General features: G+C 31.8%; 1 protein-coding gene across 4 annotated transcripts in view; it reads left to right on the top strand.

Annotated features, from left to right (window-relative positions):
• Positions 1-26,146, top strand: part of LOC127728568 (receptor-type tyrosine-protein phosphatase kappa-like) — a 78,844-nt gene that overhangs the window by 32,239 nt on the left and 20,459 nt on the right. For all 4 annotated transcript variants that reach the window (XM_052236039.1, XM_052236036.1, XM_052236037.1 and 1 more), the window contains exons 5-12: positions 5,472-5,567; positions 5,907-6,050; positions 8,955-9,092; positions 9,860-9,980; positions 14,276-14,493; positions 15,789-15,848; positions 17,229-17,394; positions 25,817-25,962. In XM_052236039.1, coding sequence (XP_052091999.1) covers positions 5,472-5,567; positions 5,907-6,050; positions 8,955-9,092; positions 9,860-9,980; positions 14,276-14,493; positions 15,789-15,848; positions 17,229-17,394; positions 25,817-25,962 — 1,089 coding nt within the window. The remainder of the gene's footprint in view (positions 1-5,471; positions 5,568-5,906; positions 6,051-8,954; positions 9,093-9,859; positions 9,981-14,275; positions 14,494-15,788; positions 15,849-17,228; positions 17,395-25,816; positions 25,963-26,146) is intronic.

The raw sequence follows: 26,146 nt of genomic DNA, 5'->3' as shown, positions 1-26,146 counted from the left end.
TAGGATAAACAACAATTTTACCTGGCGTAGCCGAGCATAAAATGTTTTTCTGCGAAAAATGGCGTATTTAATGGAATAGAACGTTAATACAGTAAACTTTCTCTTTTTTCTCCGCAATAGGCTATCAAAAATAATTTATCTAATGTGTATGTGGAAAATTATGTGAAAAGATAAAAAGTGGCAATTGTTACCTTTCATACCTTAAGTTTCATTCATATGCCGCTATTATTGTTGTTGTTACCAATTATGTAAATCAATTGTATCTGATTTTATGCCCTTTAAGGGCCCTGTAATTTGGAAAATACAAAAAAAAAATCTATTCATTGATAAAACGTAATATGGACTGGTCCAGTGTCCAGTTTGCAGGTCATTTAATTTACTGTACACATTCATGCACGCTCTGATTTAATCAATATACTCGTACGAAAAAGCATGAACAGTTTGAAGGTAATCTAATAATAAATTAATCCAATCAAATTGCATAAGATTCAATAACAATGTCCAGTCCACATCATAATGAGTAAAAGGGGTAAACTTGGTAGGGAGAAAATGACAGATATTTCAAGTTAATATTTATGCAATAACGAATTAAAATTTGTCAACCAAAAGTTTTGCTACAATTTCAAAAACATGTCGTTCTGTATGGGTATAGTTTTCGGATCTTTCATTAGCGTATTTAAGGCAATAAAAGTTTGGGCTTCAAAAGTTCACACAATTATTGACTTTATACAGAAAATTCGTCCTTGTAAAACATTTAATAGTTCACAAATGATACGCGATTTTAAAGTAAAATTATTTCTTAAAACACTGCAAAAAATTTCATTCATATTGATAAAGTGGTATCGTCATAAAGTGCGTTGAAATGAACAGTGGTATAGCAAACATCGAATTTCTTCACAAAATGTTATCACACACTATAGTAAGGGGAGTCAGTTAAGTTTGTTTATTTTTAGATTACAGGTAATAATTTGACATTACGTATACAACCTGTGTGACCTGTGTAGTGATTTTGATTTTACGATAAATTCATGAATGAATGAACGATAATTTTATGAATGAACATGAGCACCTGACCTCTTTCTTAAACACCAATTAAACATATAAAACCGTATTTAAAAGGAGATAATTCAGTCAAATGTTCAGTACTAAATCAACAACTGAAATGATTCCATTTTTTGATGAAACATCGTACGAACGGAAAACGGAATCGCAGGTATAATCAAAGTACTGAAGTACTGAACATCGGATGACCGCAGGTTCTTGTGGATGGTCAAAAGCACATGTCACAGAAACAGATCACATCTCTATACCTGAAACTGAGGTTAATTTACAGAGATTTTTTTTTCTTATACAAGTTCGTGCTTGGATGATGAATAAATGACAGGAAATTCAACCTCACCGTAATTACTATTATATTGTAGTGATACAAATCAGTATACCTTAGACTATTATACTAATATAATAATAGTTCCAGAGAATACACTGGTTTGTTGTTATATATTATATTAATATTACGGTTGCATGTATATATAATTTTCATCTATTTGTATATCATACTATTCTACTATTATTATAGTGTAATGCAAGTGCATGGTGGACACTCTTCTGTAAAAAAAAATCAAAGTCTTAAAGGCTGTAAAAGCAATTGCTGCCATGTTAATGTTTTGTGGACTTTTATTTTTCATCCATATATATAAGAATTAAACCTGACAGGACAGGAGTGTTGACTAGTGAGAAGCAAGACGGTTTTAACTTTATATCAATATAAGACTTTAGCAGGAAATCATTTTAAATATGTTTTATATTTTACAAGGAGACAACAAGTTTACCAGGCTAAAGTTGGGGTTAATTATACATGTGCTGAAACATATAACTGAAAAAAAATCATTATGGATTATCCCCTGGTAGTGTTTGTAACTGGGCAATAATTTCCTTTATTGATTTAATTTTAACCATTTTCATAATTAATTTAAATTAACCATTCAGTTAAATCATTTCAACTTTCCAGACGCTAATGTTGAAAAACGGGACAGAAATAAAATATCTTACAAGACATAAGCATGTAAAAAATAAATATATATTTCAGCTTACTAAAAATATTTTCATAATGTTACTTTGACATCATTTCTTAAAACTAAGTCCCAAACATAATTGCTCAGTTGACATGTGTCATCCTCATGCGATACGAGATAACTATCATTCTGATGCAATCCCGAAAAGGGGGGTCATCACAAACAAACATGACATTAAATTGTCATTATACGAACTAGAACAAACAGCTCTTTGTTGCTTTGATATTTATCAATTTTCAGGAAACATGTGAAATAAATTTCAGGTCCATTTCATTATAGTGCCTAACAAGATTGTGTGAGGTAGACGAAATTGACCTTAAAACGATCGTATTGTCTTTTGATGTCCAAAAATAGGCAGATCGGACATATACGGACTTTATCTAATGACTACATAAATTTGGGATTTATTATTATTATAATATTCTAATGAAACTGAAAATTGTATTTTTGTTTAGGATACACAACAATTTTACCTGGCGTAGCCGTTCATAAATGTTTTTCTGCATTTATCTTCGAAAAATGGCGTATTTAATGGAATAGAACGTTAATACAGTAAACTTTCTCTTTTTTCTCCGCAATAGGCTATCAAAAATAATTTATCTAATGTGTATGTGGAAAATTATGTGAAAAGATAAAAAGTGGCAATTGATACCTTTCATACCTTAAGTTTCGTTCATCTGATTCTGACCAATGCTTACATACTAAAAATCTATTTATATGCCGCTATCATTGTTGTTGTTACCAATTATGTAAATCAATTGTATCTGATTTTATGCCCTTTATGGGCCCTGTAATTTGGGAAATAAAAAAAAATCTATTCATTGATAAAACGTAATATGGACTGGTCCAGTGTCCAGTTTGCAGGTCATTTAATTTTCTGTACACATTCATGCACGCTCTGATTTAATCAATATACTCGTACGAAAAAGCATGAACAGTTTGAAGGTAATCTAATAATAACTTAATCCAATCAAATTGCATAAGATTCAGTAACAATGTCAAGTCCACATCATAATGAGTAATAGAGGTAAACTGGGTAGGGAGAAGATGACAGATATTTCAAGTTAATATTTATGCAATAACGAATCAAAATTTGTCAACCAAAAGTTTTGCTACAATTTCAAAAACATGTCGTTCTGTATGGGTATAGTTTTCGGATCTTTCATTAGCGTATTTAAGGCTATAAAAAGTTTGGGCTTCAAAAGTTCACACAATTATTGACTTTATACAGAAAATTCGTCCTTGTAAAACATTTAATAGTTCACAAATGATACGCGATTTTAAAGTAAAATTATTTCTTAAAACACTGCAAAAAATTTCATTCATATTGATAAAGTGGTATCGTCATAAAGTGCGTTGAAATGAACAGTGGTATAGCAAACATCGAATTCCCTCACAAAATGTTATCACACACTACAGTAAGGGGAGTCAGTTAAGTTTGTCTATTTTTAGATACTATACAGGTAATCTTTTGACACTACGTATACAACCTGTGTGACCTGTGTAGTGATTTTGATTTTACGATAAATTCATGAATGAACGATAATTTTATGAATGAACATGAGCACCTGACCTCTTTCTTAAACACCTATTAAACATATAAAACCATTTTTAATAAGGAGATAATTCAGTCAAATGTTCAGTACTAAATCAACAACTGAAATGATTCCATTTTTTGATGAAACATCGTACGAACGGAGAACGGAATCGCAGGTATAAAAATGCACTTTTTTCCCTTGTAATGACCGCGGATCTATAATTTTTATAGATCGGTTGAAATCCCAAAACTAATTTGCATAATGGAAATTAAGGCGATAGCAATACATCGGAGTGACCTCAAGGTCATCCTCTGTAAAAATGCACTTTTTCCCCTTGTAATGACCGCGGATCTATAATTTTTATAGATCGGTTGAAATCCAAAAACTAATTTGCATAATGGAAATTTAGGCGATAGCAATACATCGGAATGACCTGAAGGTCATCCTCTGTAAAAAGTCTACAAAAGACTCATGAGTGACGATCGAATAAAAAAAGTTAAAAGGCCAAATAAAGTACAAAGCAGAAGAGCATTGAGTACCCTAAATTCCGAATTATTTAAGAGAGGTCTTTTTCGTGTTATAATTTGATTTATTCAGAGTCCTTTTTCTAAAGTTCCTTCTGAAGATTACTAGGTTTTTATTTTTATTTGTAGCTATGGTCAATGATTTATATTGTCTTTTCATGGTCTCTTTTTGTTCTTACTTTTTCGATGATGAGATTAATATGAATCTTATTTAGGAATCACACGTACTTAAAATCTGAAACAGACGATTGCTGATTCCACAGGTAGACATATCAAACCAGTCAAATCCATATCCTGGAACCACATTCTAGTATTTCTATGTACTTTCTTTTATTTCATTATTTTCCATATCCATGAGATTATAATGATACTCTTTTAGATTCGGTACATTCCATTCAGTATTGTCATATTCATTGGTAAATTAGTTTGAACTACACTAAATTATACTATTTTTTATATTTTGTTTTGTTATGTTACTATATTCTTGTCATACATTTTTTTTTGCGAGGTGGCAAACATTTCAGACATGCATATATATGTATTTATTACGTCTGAAATAAAGTCCGATAAAATATATGCGGTAGCAAAATTGTGTACCTCCATTAGCGGATTTTGAATACGTGCTTCTGTGATATCATGGCAACACCACAGGAAATATGTCCAGTGGATTAGACCACTCGGCCACCTAGGCTATACAAAATAAGGCTGTCGGTAGTTCAGTGATACCTTTCCTCATCGGCTTCATTTAAAGTTTTCACATACTAGTATTGCTTACTGCATGATACCATCAGCTGTGTTTTGTCAGTAGTAAGGGTGAAAATACTTATATAATCACATCAATGTTGTTTTAATTCTAATCGTCAAAATAATTCCTCTACGACAGACATTCTCCGTCGGTTAGACAAGGGATATACAGGGGTTTATCAACAATTTACATAAATTTTGAAGATAGATCTGTACAAATGCGTTCTTTCTCCGAGAGATTTGAACCTATGATTTTGTTGAATCGTTACAACATCACATGTATTATGTCAAGCACCCTAGAACACTTGACCGAACAAAAATATATCGTTCGTAAGTCGAATGATGTCTGTCGTCGTCAACAGACCTAGCTCATTTCCCGTTTGTTGCTATTTATATCGTCAAGTATATAAATATATTTCAAAACAAAAACAGACTGTTTACGACACTTACTAACCATAAATAAATGTTTCAATTTTCATTAATCGCAATATCAAGACGTAACAATGACGTTAAATGATCATGAAGTTTCATCTTTAAATTAAGTAAACATTCGTGGGTAAACTTCAATAATCAAAGAATTTATACTCTTGTAGTATGTGATGATTCGTGTGATGGTTGTACTGGAGCAGGACCAGAGAAATGTAAAAAATGCAAGATAGCATACTATAATGAGGAAGGAACTTGTAGGTGTAAGTATTTTTACCAATACTATCATATTCAGTCATCAAAAAGTATGTGTTCAACGGAACAGAACAGCAACGGTGATAAAAAAAAATCTCACAGCCTGTGTCAATTATCAAATCTTGCCTTTTAGGAAATACTCCCGAAACAAGGCTGTTATTACCTGAAAATTCATGGTTATACGAACAATAGTGTTAAAATATATAACTGTTTGTAGGAAATCCGACTCATAAAAAGTATGATATAATACCTTAGAAAATGATGCATTTAAACTTCGACTTTTTTAAGTATTTGCAACGAAATAATAACCGAATGTCTGATATGTTATACCTAAATCAATTTAACAGCTTGCCCAGACGATACATTTGGTCAGAACTGTGAAAATACGTGTCACTGCCTAAACGGACCCGACGACTGTGATAGAGAGACGGGAAAATGTGGTTCATGGCAATGTGAATGGGGATGGAAAGGTCCGCCTGAATGCCAAACAGGTAAGTAAAATAAATGTGCTATTAAGAACGTTTCGGGTATCAGTCTGAATTACTTTCAGTTATATTTGTCAGGTTTATAGGAATTTGGTTCAAATCTCTTCCAATCGGATATGAAGCAAATAATAACACTTTTAAAATAAAGCCGCTGGACACAATCAACGTAACGTTATTCAGACACCAGGCAGTACATTCATTTGCAATTTAAACTAGAAGTACTGTCAGCAAAGCTCATAAAACTTTATACCCGCCCTTTGCAAAGTCCATATCTTAATAATGGAAACCCTAAAATGATACAGATCGACACAAAAAGGGTAGTGCTCAAAAGCAAAATAGTTTTAAGAGTGTGTGAAAAAGTTATAAAAAATGTAATGCAGGGTTGAGGAGGAGTTGCGGATACAAAATGCGTACGTCCGAAATAATGCAATGGCAAAGTCCATGCTTTGGTAAGGGCAACCCTAAAAATGATTCGAATAAAAAAACAAAATAGGAGGTGTACAACATCTCTCCATGGTTACGATTATGATAAGGTAACAATACAGTGTATTAGGGGTTTAATAGGAGTTATGGATACAAAACGGGTACCTCCAAAATAATGCAATGGAAGTCCATGCTTTGGTAAGGGAGCCTAACAAATATTAGGGGTTTAATAGGAGTTATGGATACAAAATGGGTACCTCTAAAATAATGCAATGTAAGTCCATGCTTTGGTAAGGGAGCCCAACAAATGATTCGGATTAATGATAAAAGAGAAGTTGCACAATAACATAATATGGTTAAGAATAGAAAAAGAGATGCACAATGGCGTTTTGTCATGAAGAATATGTGAAAGTTTAAAATTTCCACGCACATATAGACGGACTAATGGACACACCGATCAGTATATACCCCCACTTTGTTGAGAGGGGGGTTAAGAAAGTATACATAATTTACTCTGAAAGCCGAATGTCCTTTTTGTAAGTAGATTTGCTTTTCATTGTGATCATGGAAGTAATATTGAAAGGAATAACAACGTCGTCACTTCAAAGGTTTCATCTGCGTTACCGCCCATCTTTCGATAACTCGTTAATTGGTTTAATATATGGCATGGTAATTGACTCTCGGCATTTGATAGATGATCATAGATCAAATCACTGACACTTTTCGGTCATTTTCGTGTTCCCGGAAAATTACGAATAGACCGGTTGTTGTCGTATATACGTACGAAGTAACCAGAATAGTTCACTCGTTACATTCCGCTGCTGTACGCTACCGAATAGAGTCAGTCGTTCGATGTTGATTTTAGTCTATTTTTCCTATTTATGTCTTTTGCGATCTTAATAGTTTATGCCGACAGTTATCACATATGGAATTTAAGAAAAAGGGTGGATCATTTTCAATTTTAATATTTAAAACCAGTTTATTAAGAAGCCATTTCTGAAAGTTAAGAAGATGATTGTACAAAAAATATGTTTCGACCCCCTTTTATTAAATACGAATAATCCAAGTCTTTCGTGTATACCAGGCAATTTAAATATTCACAATTTTAAACGTTTCTATTTTTTAATTTGTACATAAACTAATTCATATAAAATAAATTTACGGTTAGACAGATAGCGTCAAGCTCATTTTGTATGGTCGATTTTCTTTATGCTGTAACGTGCTACATTAGTATTAGTATTCAATTGTAAAAACTTTTTTAAAATAGATATAAATTTAACATGTTTACGAACTTATCCCGATTTTTAATTGTCCAGTTTCAATAATGTAATCAATTACTTGAAAGTAAATATTTTTATAAATCTCGATAAACTTGGCACATTTCAACAGTAAAATATTCTATGTCTACATTTGTCTACATTATTTTGTTCAACATCATATGAAACCTGATCGCTTCATCGTTATTACCAGTTTTACTCGTGATCCGCTTTTAATCGGAAAACACTTTTAGATCAGTTTAAATCAAACAGTAAAAAGCAAAAATATGCAAAAATAAATATAATTGTCCATGTTAAACTGTTGTAGTTTAAACAATTCTAGTCCGTTTTTCAAGTTTTTTACATCATTCGATTTCTTTCTGAAAATAGAAGTTTTATATGATACAGCGCCACCTTGCTATTAATAAACTAGGGATTTCCCACAGGTGATTTATAATTACCGGACTCGATAAAATCATGTGTCTGATAAGAAATTCCAGATGCCATTTTACAACCGCGGTATCACAGATAGTAACCAAAGGGGTCTTGCCGCTGAGACTATAATTGGATAAAATCATATGACTAGTACAGAGCTCTGCAGGCCATAAATACATGCTAATTAGTCGTTGTTATTCCTTTTTAATATTTCTTCAATGTTGTGATCAACTCAAATAGCCATAACTATTGTTAAAGCTTTCTGCTTGATTACTTCAAGTTTTTAAATTAAGGAAAAGGTTTCAAGGTTTAAGGTTCTCAGCAACATGATGAATGACGTAGAAAAACAGGGTTTGATTCACTTTCTATATTAAAATCGTCGCGATATAGCCTTTTTGTGCTGAGGCGGCGTAAAGCAAACACCAATCAATCAATCTATATTTAAACTTTGCATGATAATATTTTCATTAATGTTACAGAAATATGTTAAACATAATAAAATATCATGGGTATCCACATTTATGTTCAGTCTAGATACACTGCTCATTTAGGTTAGTATATACTAGTCATAAAGATAACGGACATAAAGTGAAATCTGACACATTTATGGTAAAGGTTTCTTGAAAACTGATGTACTTTGTGTACGTTTATAATCTTTCAGAAAATATGAAAAGAAAATATTTTCGGGCTAGTCATGTTTGTTATTGTAATATAAGTTTATAAATTGATGTGTTTTAATTGAAACCGTCTGTCTATATGATTTCAAGCCAATAACTTGCGACTTATCCTTTTACAGCTTGTGAACCAAATTTCTTTGGTATAAATTGCAACAAAGAGTGTAATTGTCCAGTGAATGACACATGTAGTTCAATAAATGGACGATGTGCTTCAGGAAATTGTCATCCTGAATATGGTGGACCAGCTTGCCAGATACGTAAGTACATGGTTTTAATGTTGTTGTTTTTTTTATGTCAAATCGAAATCGATCGGACGATGTAATAAACCCTGTGTGCCTGCTGAAATGATGATTTGCACCGCACTGTTAAATGTAACTAATCTTGAAAATATGTCTACCTCATCATATCCAAAACTCCATGGCGCATGGCGAACTATTTTCATTACTTTGCACTTGTCTAAAGTCCGTTGGTTTTTAACTAGCATCGTTGGTTGGATATCATAAATGACATGCGAAATGATTATAAAGAATAGCTATTTATTAATGTTCATTGCTTCTCATCACGGTTCGAAGTATAAGTTTAATTCGATATTCACGCCACTTGAAGTTATTACTTCTTATATATCGGTTCTGATTGGTTGCTTTATTTATGTGTCTAAGGTTCTATTGCCTAAAATGAGATATAATGTTAGGAACATGTCCTAAACAGGAGAAGATTTTAATATTGAAGATGAACAATAAAATTACAGTATGGGTATTCAAGACCGAATCAACAATTATTGCTTCAGGTTGACGTTATTTTTGATACTGCGAAACACTCGGTACTTTTTAAGAAAGGTTAAACTTGTATTTATTATTTTACCTCATAACACCAATTTAAAATTTTGTCTACCCTAAAATCTGATTTTGTTATTATTTTGCACCGATTGATTAATTACTCACAAGATTATTAGCAATAACATGACTTTAAGGCATACATGTGGCCCAAAATTTCTTCATAATTCTTCCTGTTGTTTACCTTACAGATTTACCAAAGCTAGTAGAGCAACCAAAAATTACAAACAATAAATGCGGAAATCTGACATTGAGCTGGATTGGATGGGTGGAAGATGTCGACATTGGGAAAGGACCCATAGCTCAGTATCTGTAAGATTTGTGCACTAGCGAATTGCGCTGAATTGGAAACGTGACACATAGCGACGTTATTTGATTAGTTTTAAGTGCAAGCAAAAATACTCATTTCCACTAACTTCAGAGAGAGAAAAAAACATTTTGACAAAAAACAGGAAACAACATTACTTAGGTAAAATGAGCCAAACCCCATAACAACACCAACACAATGCAATTTTCCAGGAACTGTTAAGGTTATCGAAAAACAAATTATAATAAAAAGTTAAGCAAATATCAAACAATCCATCGTAACATAATTTAAATCAGGGATAGCCAAATGAATGAAGTAGTAGGAGTTTATCCATATACAAATAAAGAGCCAAACATTTGGTCACAATGAGCATATCTTTAAAGCCCTAAAGGGAAAAAGCGTATTGTTCACATATATGTTTAAGTGTGTGGTTTTGCTGGCAGACATCAAATATTTGAATATTTTTAAGGGAGTTTTGGACTTTATTGTAATTTTTTGTGATTTTGAGGCTAATGGAAGAAAGAAATGATTTCTTTCAAAAATCATAAATAAACATAGTTTCTGTGCTTGTTTTCAAAATTTCAAAATTATTTTTTTTTGTAATTTATTTGATATTTACAATTTTACAATTTTATAAAATTGGTATATTTAGCAATATAACGGTTAAAATTGTTATCCAACAACATATTACACTACTGCATTAAAAATGACATGTTTATTTTATATTTGAAACCTCTGTTAAGGAGCAATTAGAGAAACGAAAAATGAAATATCAGCAAATTTTTTTCACTTCAAAAGGAGGTGGTTATAAGAGCCCAATTTGACCTAAAATTTTAGGCATAAACCAGACGATTTTGAAGTAAGGATAAAAAACTTTTTTTTTCTTAATTTAATCTGTTAGACCTTTGAAATTTCATGGGTATTCATGGAAACTCTACGGTCCACTAATAGAATAATTCAGATATTCTACAAAAAAAAGCTTTTGTTTATTTTCAAACATATTTGTGCTTGGGAAATATTGAGTAAATGCAAGTACCACAAAATTAATAATATGAAAGGTGTTGTTCATATTCACAAACATTCTGGTAAATTATTTTCTTAGCAGTATGTGCTCTATTTTTGCAGGTTTTAAAACATTTTAAAAATTGACCAAAATCTTGCGTTTTTCACGAAGACTTCCAGCACTGCCTTTGACGTCAAATGCATTTATTGTTACGTCATGGATGGAAAACTACATGTTTTTAATTTTGTATTACCTCAAACCTAAACAGATATAAAAGGAAATCTTAGATCCAAAGTCCGAGTTGATGTAATTTACAGTACTACCTGTGACATTATCTGATTAATGGTGGCCCTAAAAAATATGGACACCATGATGGCCCTAAATGTCCATCATTATACCCCCTGCTGCTTAATTAATACACAAGGTATTAATCAAAAACTAGTCAAGGATAAAGAGAAATCATGACTGCATTGAAGTGTTAAAATTACATAACTTTCAGGTAAAGTGTCTCAGGGAAATTATATGACTTTTTGTGTTTGTCAAATTTAATAACTGTGATTATGACAAGAAAATTCTAAAATAAAATGAAATAATAAAACTAATTGAACATATAGCTTCCTAACTTCTTTTTTGTAAAAATTTTCTCATGACTGTTTGCAAATGTTTGTTTTGAAGTGATTTTTTACATGTATTTTTTGGCAAGTGAATAATAAATGAATATCATCTTCTAATATAATGCAAACTTTCACAACGCCTGCCTTTCCCTATTGAAAAGGTGTTTCTCAATTAATATTCTAAAATCAAAATTGTTTATACTTACTGCATTTAACATTGTTTAACAAATGTTTAAGATTATCTTTAGGACTTATTCTAAATAAAATTTAGGCAATTCATTATTTCTCTATTGAATAAATACATGTATATTAAAAATATTCATTACAGAAAAATTTGATAATTTTTTTATTGTCATATAAACATATTACAATTTAATCAAGTTTCTGACAAAAAAAAACCAAAAAAACATTATAATGAAAAGAAATAACAATTCTATAAGAAATCAAAACACATGGAAAAAAGTTATTAGGTTTCTTCCCTTCAGTTCTAATGACTTTCTTTTATAAAGGAGCCAATATTTTAAACATGTCCCATGTTATAGAGGTTTAGCATTTCTTTTGCTTTTTGTTCTTGGTTAAGATTTTATTCATAAGATTCAAGATTTTATTCATAAACTGGTCAGAGACATTAATATGAGAAGGTAAACAATTTTCAAATAGATTATCACTAAGTTGTTATGTTAATTTTACAAACAATTCTATCCTTTATAGGAATTTTTATTCACCATTTTCTATTTCTAAATTATGACCACTAATTCTTTACTTAGTGAAGCATTTGAGTTTACTGTTTTTATCTTGAGTTTTTATTTTATTTTCAAAAATATTCTTATTTTTTTTCTTAAAATTCATTTTTAATCAAGGGCTTTAAAGAATCTAATTCATTCAAGCCCCTGCAATTATTAACTTTATCTAAAAGGCCTGAGTTGAATGAAATATTCTTTGCAAATGTATACCAAGAATATGTATCATGCATATGCCAGTCCTGCAGTTTCGACAATATAATACACAGAACAAAAAGTGATTTAATTAATAGACCATAAAAATGTCACAATCTATATAGAAGTGTACTTTATTTTTTCTGGAGACAAATTTTGCCTGTTAACTGACAAAATTAGCCAAACTGAAGATAACATATTTGATAAGTTTACAATTGTTTCAAAAAGCAAGACAATTTTTTCTATAAATAATTTCTTTGTAAGTCTCTTTAGTGATTCTTCATGCAAAACTCGTTTTTATAGATTTGAAAAATATCAAAGATAAACAAAAATAGTTTATTCCTATACCATATAATGATATTTGTAGTATTCCTGAATAATAATCATGATAATAGTTTGTACAACTTTGTTAACAAAATTTATTGTAAAAGGATTGATATTCATGATATTGATAATTTAAATTTGTGAATAAACTGGCTTGTTTAATTACTTGCTTCATGGTTCCTTTAAACATATCATTTGCATGATTATAAGTTATAATTAATAATAATTCATTTAATAATGCAAACAAACAATAGAATACCATGTACATCATGTACAATAACTTTTTTTTTACTGAAAAAATAATTATTTAAAGGATTCTCTTTTGTTTTCAAATGCTAGTTAATAACTTATCTTTGAATTTTTGTCATTTCTAATCAAGATTCTTTTCAAGAAGAAATTAAAAGAATAAGAAGCAAAAAAACAATTAAAAAATAATAATAACATAAAAAAATAAAAACGTTAGAAAAAAAGGAAAATATGTAAATTTAAAGACAGAAAAATCAACAAATGATATGAATTAACAAAGACTAAAACAAACATTCTATTCTACATTTTCAAGAAAAGGTGAAATGTCAATTTGAGAAGAAACCTGAGTTACATGTACCTATACAGGTAAATTTTAATGAAACATACAAGCTGAAAACTTCAATGCTGATTGATTTCAACAGGTAACATAATTAGATAAAACATCATCCTATGTTTTATGACCCCAATAAATGGACAACATCTCAAGATTGAATACCCCAATAAATGGCCACCATTTGATGGTGACCATACAAGAGGGTGGACATAACTAAGAGGAAGTCACAGGTTGTACTGTATAAGGCAAAATAAGATAGATATATATTTCACTTGTGGTATTATCAGCTATCAAAAATGCATCATATTCACCCCAACAGAGATCAGATTAAAGGAAACCTTATCACTTCCCCTGCGTTCAACGCTCATATCAAGATTTACTTTCATCTGGAACACTCAAACGAAAACTTTGAAAAGCAAATGTGTACATATACGATCAGAGCTCCTAAGCCAATAAAGCGCCTCAGAGGAAAAATTAAAGCCATCTTAACTTATTGATAGATTGTATTGGTATCACATTACGAGAAGGTAACAAACAATTATAATTTCCCTCGTTCCTTATATAAGTAGAAAGACTTGACAAATACAAATTCCCTCTTTAAAACAACTCATCAACGGTTGGCTCGTCCTCAGCATTTTTTTTTTTTTTTTTTGTTTTTTTTTTTTTTTGTTTTGAGTCTGTCTAAAAGAACCTGGCAACCAATTTTGTTTTGAATCGAAGAACAAAAGCTTAAAAACGGATCAACAAAATCCAACATACTTGAATTTCAACACTGGTTACGGACTAGGAAAATGATATATGTTTGTATCTATTCCCGAAAATAGATAGTTTTCATCTTTTTTAGTGTTTGGCAGGAAAAACTAAACTCCTCTTCTAGCTGGACTTTAATCAGAAATATTTCTCATACTGATGCTACATCTCAGTATGCATTCAATCTTACAAACCTTGACCCTGAAGGAGAATACAGATTCCGAATAGATGTTCGTGCACAGGATGGAGACAAACTAATGGAAGAGATATCTAAAGGATTTGTTACAGATTACTATAGTGTTGAATGTTTCAGTGAGTATATTTGTCTTTAAATTTTAATCAAAGTTCTTTATCTGAAAAAATTTATCCGCAAAGGTACGTTGTATCAGCTTCCTTTTTGCTGATAATGTAAAATATCTGCTCAATATTAATACATCTATCCCAATTATTATTTCGTTAACCAATTATGTCTGTTTGGGTTGCTCACACAATATTATCAATATAACGAAGCTTAATACAACTGCAATACAAGTGGGAGGTTTAGCTAGCTATGAAACCAGGTTTTACCAACTTCGGAAAAAATGCCGTTACTAAGGCAGGAATATAACAGTTTATTTTTAATCGTTCCTTTGGTTGATATAGTCGAGCATTTGGTGTTGTCAGTTTTTATGGACTTCCCCTTTTGAATTTACCCTGGAGCTCGGCATTTTTTTCAAATTTTTCATGGCAAGTCACCTCGTCGAACGAGCTTAAAAGGCCTCATAGTGTGTTAAACAGCTAATCTTTTCCAGATCTATATAAAGCAATTTTATTAGGCCAGTGTCTTAATGTTTTTTAAGGTTTCAGTTGTATCCGAATTGAAATGATATAAACACACCTGACCAACATGAGTTGCCCATGGCAAATATGGAAATTTTCATTAAACAGCTTTAAACTTGTGTATATTACAGAGGTCACACATAGCCGTGTATGACTCCCGTTTGTGACCAGATATAGCTACGACACGAAAAGTGAAAAGGTTGTATTACTATCCTCAATGATCTGGAATGTTCTATCATTGTCTGAACGCATTCGTATACGTTCGTAACCGAGTGTTATGGATCGGGAATGGTCCAGTGAGATCGACCATGCACTCCCAACAGTTACGTGCGTCCCGTAACATTCTGGAAACTCAGCCGATTTTGTTTAGTCGATTATAATCGCGACGGATTAAAATCGTAACAATGTCCTCCACCGGTTCACCGTCTAGTCACTATCTGATCTTTGTCGGATCGCATTCAGGATAATCAAAACGATATCGGGTCAAATTTCGGTCGTTTTTTACAATGCAAAAGATACTCATCGGGTTAGAAACGGGTTTTTTTTACCATGCGAAAGACGCAAATCGGATCAGAATAGGATTGAGAACGGGATAATCGGTACGCTACATAAATAATATCTGATCGTTGTCTTGATTAAATGAATGTGTTTACAAATTGCCAGCCACGAATCACCGGATCTTTATCAGAAATTTGACACATATGTATCGGGAATGGTTGTATCAAAGACGGCAGTAAAATTCCTGATGTGTGACTGAGGCTTTAACAATTTTTCTCTTTGTATTTTAGAACCTACTACATCGGCTCCAAATGATCAGTCAACTACTACTCCATTCAAACCACCAGTAGGTATGTACAAAATATCTTAAAACAAATGCACTTTTTAAGTTTCCTGCTTAAGACCAAGTTACCGGAATTAAGGATGTATTCTTCTGACGTTTCAGTCTCGTTGAAATCTCGTTCCGGAATAATTTCCAAAACATGTGATACAAGTGGAAAATAGCAATGAGTTTCATAAATATCATAATTAAACTTTACTCTGTGAAAAAATTGTGTATTTACAATGAGTGGTTTTTGAGTAATAAACTTTTCAAATTTTCTTACCAATGAAGTCAGTCTTTTTAGCCAAAATTTTAAGAAAATGGGTGAGGGGTACAAGAAACATGTACATCCCATATCACTTTTTTCTTTTCAAATTTCTTAGATCTGTATTTTTTCAATCATTTATAACAAAGAAGTTGAAAATATGCATTTTGTTCTTAAAACAGAGAAAAATCACAAATTTACAAAATTGACAGCAAGGTAAATTTGACACGAAAAAGCATAAAAATATGATAAAACTTTCTTACATTAACACCTACCTAGAGTTTTTTTAAGTTAAATTTATTCAGATTGGTCCATTTCATCTTTATTGAAAGTATGAAAAAAAGTTTAATTGTGGAACTGTGATTTTTGTCATGATAATAGCCCCAAAATGGGTAAAAATTGATGAAAAATGGGAAAATCATCAAAATTGAGTACTTTCAAAGGGCCGTAGTAAAAAAAGAAGTGCACCATCATATGATTTTTTCTTCACCAATTATTTTTTTACAGTCATATAAACCCAAAAATCAGGTTAAGAAAAAAAGTTTAATTGTAGAAATTTTTGGCTCCTCAGAGGTGTACATTCTTAACCACTGTTATAGCACTGAGATAAAAAAAAGTGACGGGAGAATTTTGATAGAAATATTTAAATTTTACATGTTTTTGTAAAATTTCATTTAAATACACTTTTAACCGAAATCAAATAGTTTTATCTGAAAACGCTAGCATTTGCATTATGATAAAATTAATGCCTACTATGCACTACTTTTGAAATTTAATGATCACCTAAGTTTTATGTTATGATTTTTAAACTCATTTCGATCTACAACATTCCTCAACGACACAGAAATAACAATACCATGTGAAACTGTATTTTCTCTTCTTAAGATAAGATGGAAGAATTTTATTTAAAGGCATAAAAGTTTAAAAAATTCAAGTGAAATTGTTCCTGCATTTTAACTTTGGTGTTAATAAATACTGACAAGCATAAATTATATTTGGTTATCTTTCATTATAAATTAAATGCTTATTTTATTCGCACAACATTATTATGTTCAACTATCTTTATCTCATTCTTTTTAAAGCAAATAATATTTCGAATAGTCTTTGATGTTTTAAATTTGTATAACTAAACTACATTTTTAGGGTCCTTATTCACATCATACAAATTGTCAGTAGTGAATGGATTTGTGCAAGTTGATTGGGCCATCGATAGTAACTACGATGATGTTGTTGACAGTCTTACTTTATCGTTTGCCATTATAAAGTACGGTGATTGCAAATTGAAACTTAATCCAGTGTATAGCAGCCTGTAAGTTGTTTATTTTACATTTATTTTTACGACATGCATCCACGATCAGCAATGCTTATAAAAAATCATTATACATTTAAAGCACACAAAATCTAATTGGCAAATTCAAAATGTTGCAATGATAATGTCAAACGTTATCAGATGTTTAATATAAAAAAAAAATTGCATGTCGTTCAGATATCGAAGTAAACAAAAAGAGGAGGTTGAAGTACTTTCAAGTTTGGTCAAACCCAGCCAAATCTTAATGTGCCTTTTCAATGTGAAAAACCTAGTTAGCAGCTTTCGTTTGTGTATGTCTTAATTTGTTTTGTTCGTTAAGGACTTCGTAGTTGGTAATGGACCTTTTTTAGTTTATGTTCAATTTATTCACATGTATACACTATGGGTTTTTCTCATTGTTGAAGGCCGTACTGTTGCCTATAATTGCTTAAATCCAGTTCATTTGAATTTTGGTGGATAGTTGTCTCACTGGCAATCATACCGCATCTCCTCATTTTTATATCGACTCTTGGCGATCTATTTGTCTCGTCTGCAAGGGACGTACTTTTCCAGTGCAGTGATAATGTTGAGTTTTCTGGATGAGGTCTGTCCCACAGCAAATATGAATGATAAGTTTACAATATTTCGTATGTGGATTTGATCGGCTATGATTTATTCTTGAATGCTTTGACCTTTTTAGAGATAATTTGATATTATGTGTTAAGTGTATAGCTTATAAATAATGCATGATAAAATGAAAATATTCTGCATTTCAATTAATGTCTTGCAAATTAACATTTGCACCTTAAACATTTCATATTAGTGAGTTGAGCTTAGTCTTTATGTGTCTTTTAGAGTGAATGGACTATAAAAAAATTAACATTGCCGCATGATAGACAGTGTGGTGACACTTTTGTTGGGTTCATGTTGTTAAACCTTTAATTTTTTGTGTATTGGATTGTGAACTTGTTTGGTTTTTTTCATATTTTTTCTATTTGCCATGTTGTCATTTTTTCTATTCGGTTGAATGAAATCCAGATTTTGTTCTCTTAGTGAAAAGTCATCATTTTAAAACCGTTTGCAACAATTTATACGTGCTTTGGAGGATTTACATGAAAATTGATCCACTAGTAGATATTGATATGACGATGATGATTGGAACAGTTTATTTTTATAGTTCGAACATTTTGCTTGTATTTCGTAAATGAAAGATGCATGTTTTACTCGTTTTTACAACAATCCAAATCTCTTACTTGAAAGACAATCAAATTCATATTCTAATTATGTGGTTAAAAGAAAAACAAAAATAAACATAGAGTTAAAACTTATAATTTTGACCATCACCCTCAACAGTCAAGTACTAGAACAGTCCTTTCAAATTGAGATCTAAAAAAACAAGGTCTAAAAAAGTTGGATTTCAAATGTTAAAAATGTATAAATCCACTGAAATTGACAGGAATAACATCTTATTGAAAGATATTGGTCAGGTTTACGTTCATACTAGGTATTTTGTATTTACATTTCGTTGAGTCCAGACTTGTAAGTTGTGACTGAATGAAAATAGAAATTTTGAATGAAAGGACATCTCAATATATTTAAAAGTGAAATGAAAGGGTTGATTTGGCCCTGCTTCACTCTTGATGACAAGTCGATGGGGCATTTAGATTTAAACCGGTGAAAGAGTGTAAATAAGATGCCTATGTTAGATTATTGTTTTTAATGACATTACAACTCTTATCTGTTAAAGTCATGTATTTCATTGTTTTTTTTATTTTCATTTTTGTGTCGTAGTTATCAGTAGTGTATAATGTATCCGATTTCATAAAGGTTATAGCCTTTATCATGTATTAGTTTAAGTAGAATTAGTATTAGATACAGTACAAAGGTAACAAAGAAACAGGCCGGTAACAACCGTTGCCGGATAGTTTTTCTGCACGAGTAGTCGGGTCAAGGTCCGAGGCGATAGCCGAGGACTTAACCTGACTACAAGTGCAGAAAAACTATACGGCAGGTTGTTTCCGGTCTGTTATTTGTTACCTTTGTTTTGTATCTGACTTGTACGACGTTTCAAGAAAGGAGTAGTACATTTTGCATTTGGAAGAGGTAGCAAAAATAAACATATTAGAATTTTAAATGGTCATATACCAGTTAATGTAAGTTACAGTTTAAACACCTTTTTTTTTCACTTCCCTTCAGCCGAGAATTTTTTTCACAACTTTATGAAAATAACCATTTCAAGTAAAAGGTGAATGTTGTACACATTTGACACTTTTTAAAATGCAACTTCGCAAGTAAGTAATGTATAAAAAGATTTCAGAGGTAAGCAAGCTACCATTTGTTTTTTATTGGGGACAACGGAAAAGGGGTTGGGGCGGGGGTAAAAAAATTTAAAATAAACATGATCGATCCTTTTTTGGTTGAACAAATGCAGGATGTGCTATTCCATACCCCCATTCCCCCTTTAAAAAATCGTAAAAATCGTACGTTTGCCGCCAAATAAACGAATTCAATATATATATATGACTTCAATAAAAATATAAAGGTATCAAAATCATGAATGAACTATCTCATTAGTGAATGAAATGATATGGAAAAAATGGATTTTGTCTTTTTATTAAATATATATAGGCATATATTTTGGATTTTTTTTAAAGTTCAGGTTTTTATATGTCTCTGATAGTGTTGATCAGGATTAAACACGTGTCACTGTATGATCCAATCGCAGCTTACCGTCCAAAATTGATGGCATAAGTTGAATGATTTTCTTCAAGATTTGCTGCATATTTGAACATGTATTATGTTACACGGACACTTTTTATCTATAGGATCAATCGTGTATTGGTGAGTTGATAGGGATTTTACCTTTTGATTAGATTTGATTTTTTTTATATATATTTCCTGTCTTTTTTATTGATATATAAACGTCGGTACCAGCTTTTCTTTACTTTCAGCATTGTTCAGAATACTATTCATGTCCATATATTGAAAAAAATATATATTTACGAACCTACCATTTAGCTTCAAAAGGGGGTTATGTTCTTTTCTGAGTAAGAAAATTATTTAGTTTTTTCAACGCTATCACACAATTTTTTTTTTCGAAATTAGCACTATTATATACGGTATTCGAAAAATCAGGAATCAGAACATTATTTTGTCATCTGCTTAACCACATTATATTTTTTTCTCATAAAACTGGGGATCAAAATATTTTTTGGGAAACAACCATAACCCCTCTTTTGAAGTTAAATGGTCAATCCCTTTGTGTTCTGATATGAAGAGTCATTTGCTGGAATTGTTTGGAAAAAAATATTTATTGATGCTAAAGTAAATATTTTAATCAAAAAGACAGGAAATATTTCGGTGAAACAAAAAGTTCAAATCTAATTGAAATTTAAAGTGCCCATGAACTCACTGATCATGCACTCACTGATCATGCACGGGTGATTCTATTCATAAAAAGAGTCCGGTAACAACTAAAAAGTGTCCGTGTATCATCTTAAAAGAGTCCGTGTAACACCCGTTAAAGTACTGTTTTTCTATAGCTCTGCTGGGGGCAAAGTCGTACAATATATATAAATATTAATATATTGTGCATAGTGGTGTATATTTGGTAGCAATTTAGGTCAGATAAACAAGTAGAATTTATGTTAAATTCTTGATGCATTGTTGTTGGCAATGTGTATTTAAAGTTCAGATTTTTGCTATTCTAGGGAGATCCTTGGTAGATTCGGAGAAAGGTGTGTTATATTACTATAGTTTTGAATATTTTTGTCCACATAGTATTGGACACTGTTGCGTGGTTTTTGTCCGCCTAGTATTGGACACTGTTGCGTGGTTTTTGTCTGCACAGTATTGGACACTGTTGCGTGGTTTTTGTCCGCAGAGTATTGGACACTAATGCGCGGTTTTTGTTTGCACAGTATTGGACACTGTTTCTTAATTTTGTTATATAATGAAATCAGTTTGTGGTAACTTGTGAAAGTGACGTACCGAGAGTGCCTGCGTGCCAATAATTTAGCTTACTTTTTTCTATGTGAACCCTCGAATCATATAAATTGTAAACTGTATATTATGTAAATATTCATTAAGAATGGCATTATAATAAAAAAAAAATAGATCAGTCGATTTACTGGTATCTTTTCATTTAGCAAGACTACGCATCACTAGATTATATGTCGTCAAATTGTCCGTCAATTCAATGTACCCTGACCTGAAAGTCGTTATACTCGACCGCCATGGCACCTGTCTGTCTATATTTATCGATCATCAAATAAATAAAGGTGGTTTTTTTCGTTTGCATGTTCCACTGACGCTTTTAAGGGTAGGCCTTCCTATTTTGAAGAAATGTTGTTTATATATATCAAAAGTGTGCATATTTTCTTCAACTTTTCACAACAGTTCGGGTTGTGCAACTGATGTCAGTTTTGGGAATTATGCATGTATGGCGTACTTTCACAATTTCAAAGCTTATACCTTCTTACTTTCGTCTAAATAAATGACTTGCAGCATATGTAACTTGAGTGAAATTTGAGGCTATTTTCCATTGCTTTTTTTATGAAAACTGCTCGAAAGAAAGCTATCCGACACGGGTTCTAGAAATAAAAGGCTGAAGACATAGCTTTGAATGTTTACGAATGCTATTGTGATTTTGTTGTCCGTTGTTGAATGTATGTTTCACAGATGACCACGGATGTGTTCCATCTCCATTTTGTCTTTATGCTCCCGCCGTAGGCAACGAATCCATTAAGTGTTACCCTTGGCCGTCTTTCCGTCCTTCCGTCCGTCCCATTTTCGTTCCCGCGATCTAACTTAAGTTTGCCTCATGCAAATTTTATGAAACATACACAATGCTAAGAACCAAAACTAGCAGACAGAGTTTGGGCATTGAGTCACCTACCGTTCTAGAGTTATGCCCATTTTTACTGGTAAATCTTAGATCACAATCTCTGCAATTTTGCAGCAACATTAAGACCTTTGATTTTTCTACGCTTTACACTACTATTCCCCATGCTCAATTGAGAGATCGACTTCACCATATCATTAAACAGAGCTTTTTCTATAAAAATGTGAATCGTAGATATAAATTTCTTGTTTTGGGTTATAATAATTCTTATTTTGTGAAGAACCACACTGATTCTACCAGAAAATATACTGAAGATGATATTATCAAAATGCTGGACTTTTTGATCGACAATATATGTGTTGAGTTTGGAGGATTGAAATTTCAACAGACAGTCGGTATTCCGATGGGTACTTATTGTGCACCCCTACTGGCCGATTTGTTTTTGTACTCGTATGAAGCAGAATTCATTCAGAACCTTCTAGACAAAAAGAAAAAGTACCTTGCGAAATTCTTTAATTTTACTTTCAGATATATTGATAATGTTCGTTCACTGAAAAATCCATATTTCAGCCAGTACTTACATCTCATATATCCTAGTAAACTTGAAATTAAGGATACTACTGATACAAGAAGACTGCGTCATACCTTGATCTTTTCCTCAATACTGACACAGATGGACGACTTCACACTAAAATCTATGACAAACGGGACGATTTCAACTTCCCAATTATCAATTTCCCATTTCTCAGCAGTAACATACCCTCTGCCCCATCGTAGGGTGTTTACATATCTCAATTGATACGTTATGCTCGTGCATGTTCACACTATACATACTTCATATAAAGGAGTGTGCTCCTTACGCAGAAACTGCTCCAACAGAGTTTTGAGGAGAAAAGATTAAAAATGACACTCCGTAAATTTTATGGACACCATCACGAATTGGTTGATCTATACGATGTGTCTGTGTCTAAACTAACTATCGACATTTTTACCACGCCTTAGATTGTGGTTTACCATATACGTCTTCTGGTCTTTAAAGTACCGAACGCGACCTATTTCAAATGTGACGTCACTTTGTGCGTTGGTGCTTTGGCTAACTCGGCTGTGTATTTTTATGTGTTGGATTAAGTTGTTTTATGTAATGTATCCGTTTTTATTCTGTAGTTAGTCCCCACTTCGGTTTTATCATGTATATCTATTATATAGTCATTTTATAAATTTACTGTTTTCAAAATTATAAATTATTCTAAATAATAAGGATGTTCTTGTCCCAGGAAGAAAACCCTGGCCGTGTTAGGCGCAACTTTTTGGAAGTTTTGGTCCTTGGTGCTCTTCAGCTTTGTACTTGTTTTGGCTTTCAAACTTTTTTCATCTGAGCGCCACTGGTTGGTCTTGTGTGGACGAGACACACGTCTGGAGTATTGAATTTAAAGCCTAGTACCTTTTGTTAGCTATTGTTCGTGTGTTTCTTTGTCCTATATGTTCTCCCATTTATTTGTATTGTGGTCCTGTCATGTGATGTTGTCGTTTTGGTGTTGTGTTTGACGTTGCCATAAAAGCGGGAGGTTTGGCATGCCACAAAACCAGTTCAACCCACCATTTTTTTCTTAAGATGTCCTGTACCAAGTCAGGAAAATGGCCATTGTTATATTATAGTTCGTTTCTCTGTGTGTTACATTTTAATGTTGTGTCGTTGTTCTCTTATATTTGATGCGTTTCCCTCAGTTTTAGTATGTAACCCGGATTTGTTTTTATCTCTATCGATTTATGAGTTTCGAACAGCGGTATACTACTGTTGCCTTTATCTATTCCCGAATATGACTGTTTTGCTGAGTGTGAATCCGCATTGCTATTAGACGTGTCTCGGTATTTGTACATCCAATATGATGTTTTATTTGTAATTCTGATTGGATATTGTTTTATGTCTTATCGTTTGTGGTTTTAATTCTATTTTTATTTTCTATATGTATGTAAAAGTAAAGATGATTAATCACCAAGTTCATTTGTATGATCTTTCGTTTAAAGCAACTATATGCAAAGGATTTATTTGTTTTTACACAGTTTGATTTAGAAGAAAAACCAACTTGGTTAGAAAATACACTTAATTACACCATTACTTACACAATTCTTTATTAATATTCTTGTAATTGTTAGAAAATACATCAAATAACACCATTACAAACTTAATCCCGATTTCATATTCAATTTTTAAAAATTTACCTGTGACGTCACTTTTTGTGGCCTTGATACATTCGTGTGACGTACAGTTCATGATTCTATTATGCTGTATTTGTGTACTGTCGTAAATTAATTTTAGGTATTCGTTGTTATTCTGTGGTTTACATGTCGAAATGTACTATTATATTATTTATTTATGTATTTTTCTGTCCTGAGTGTTCTTGTATTTATTTGTAATGTATTCCTGTCACGTAATGTTGTTAATTTAACAGTATTTTTAACATTGCCATATAAGCGGTTTTGGCTAGCCATAAAACCAGGTTCAACCCACCATTTTTTCTTAAAATGTCCTGTACCAAGTTAGGAATATGGTAGTTGATATCAAATAGTTCGTTTCTATGTATGTTGCATTGGCGTTTGTTTTTGTTGCACTTCAGTATTTCTGTTGTTCCGTTGTTTTCCTCTTATAGTTGATGTGTTTTCCTCGGTTTTAGTTTGTAACCAATCGATTTATGACTTTTGAACAGCGGTAAACTACTGTTGCCTTTATTTAACTTGGAAAATTGCAAAGCTTGAGCGGGGTCATTCGTGTCCGCAGACACATTCTTCATTTATATATGACATCATCGAATAAGACCTGTTCAAAATTTTAAATAACATTGAGCAACAAGACAGTTATGGAGCAGGGTCTTTTTGTTGAATTTTTCCCGAGTTGCTAGCTATAATTCCAGATTTAATCCACCATTTTCGAAAAATGTCTGTACCAAGTCAGGAATATGGCAGTTGTTTTACATTTGTTCTGTTGGTCGATAGCGTTTGATTTTGTCAATTTTTATGGACTTCCCCTTTTTGATTTGCCTTCGATTTCAGTATTTTTGTTATATTTTTTTTCCCAATAAAGAGCACATGAGTTTACACCCTGTTTTAATGGGGTTCATAGTGGTGAAACTAGTGTTTTGTGTAGTGATTTTGTACTATTGTAAATGTTGTCTTTAGGCGACGTGTGTTTTTTCTGGATTTTTTTCCACTAGTTCCTTCTCCCTGGTTAACTTATTCACCTTTTGTAAGCGTTAGAAGGACAAACAACATTTGTATCAGTACATTAAGTTTACAATACTTCGTTTGAAAACAATTGTTTACATATTTTGAAAGATAAATCGATTGATTGTAAAAGAGAACAGTCTAGTATTAAATTTAATTTCACGCGTAACGTGAATTTCTCTATACCCTACATATGAAACAACTCATTATCAAACATTTGATCTCCGATTTGCATAAAATTTGGTGTACTAAAATCATAATGAAACATCTTTTAATCCGATTTACTTTCAGACAGAAGAAGCTTTTCCTGTTTCTTAAGATATTTATGTATTTCATTTTTGAAAAGATCACTTATTTTTTAAATTTATTTTCAATTTGTAGACCACTGAGTAATTCCACAAGCTATACTTTAAACAGTTTAATAAAATGGAGAACTTATAATGTTCGGCTAGTTATTACTTCATCTCAGCAAAATATTTCTAATGTCCATAAACAAGTTGAAGGTGAAATTACTACACCAGAGACAGGTATTTATTTTATTATCACTGTATTCCTTTGTTAAAAACAGGTGTGCTATATATAGTTAGCACATAAAGACAAATATTTCAATTCAATGCACCAACCTTATATATGGCTATATCATCTACCATTCGAAAGAATATCACCTGTACTAAATTTTTGCCCAATCATTAAATATTCGTAAAGTGAAAA

The sequence above is a fragment of the Mytilus californianus genome, unplaced genomic scaffold (genome assembly GCF_021869535.1).
Source record: "Mytilus californianus isolate M0D057914Y unplaced genomic scaffold, xbMytCali1.0.p SCAF_2, whole genome shotgun sequence".
Lineage (NCBI taxonomy): Eukaryota > Metazoa > Mollusca > Bivalvia > Mytilida > Mytilidae > Mytilus > Mytilus californianus.
The sequence above is the reverse complement of the archived record's forward strand: the minus strand, read 5'-3'. Positions and strand labels throughout refer to the sequence as shown.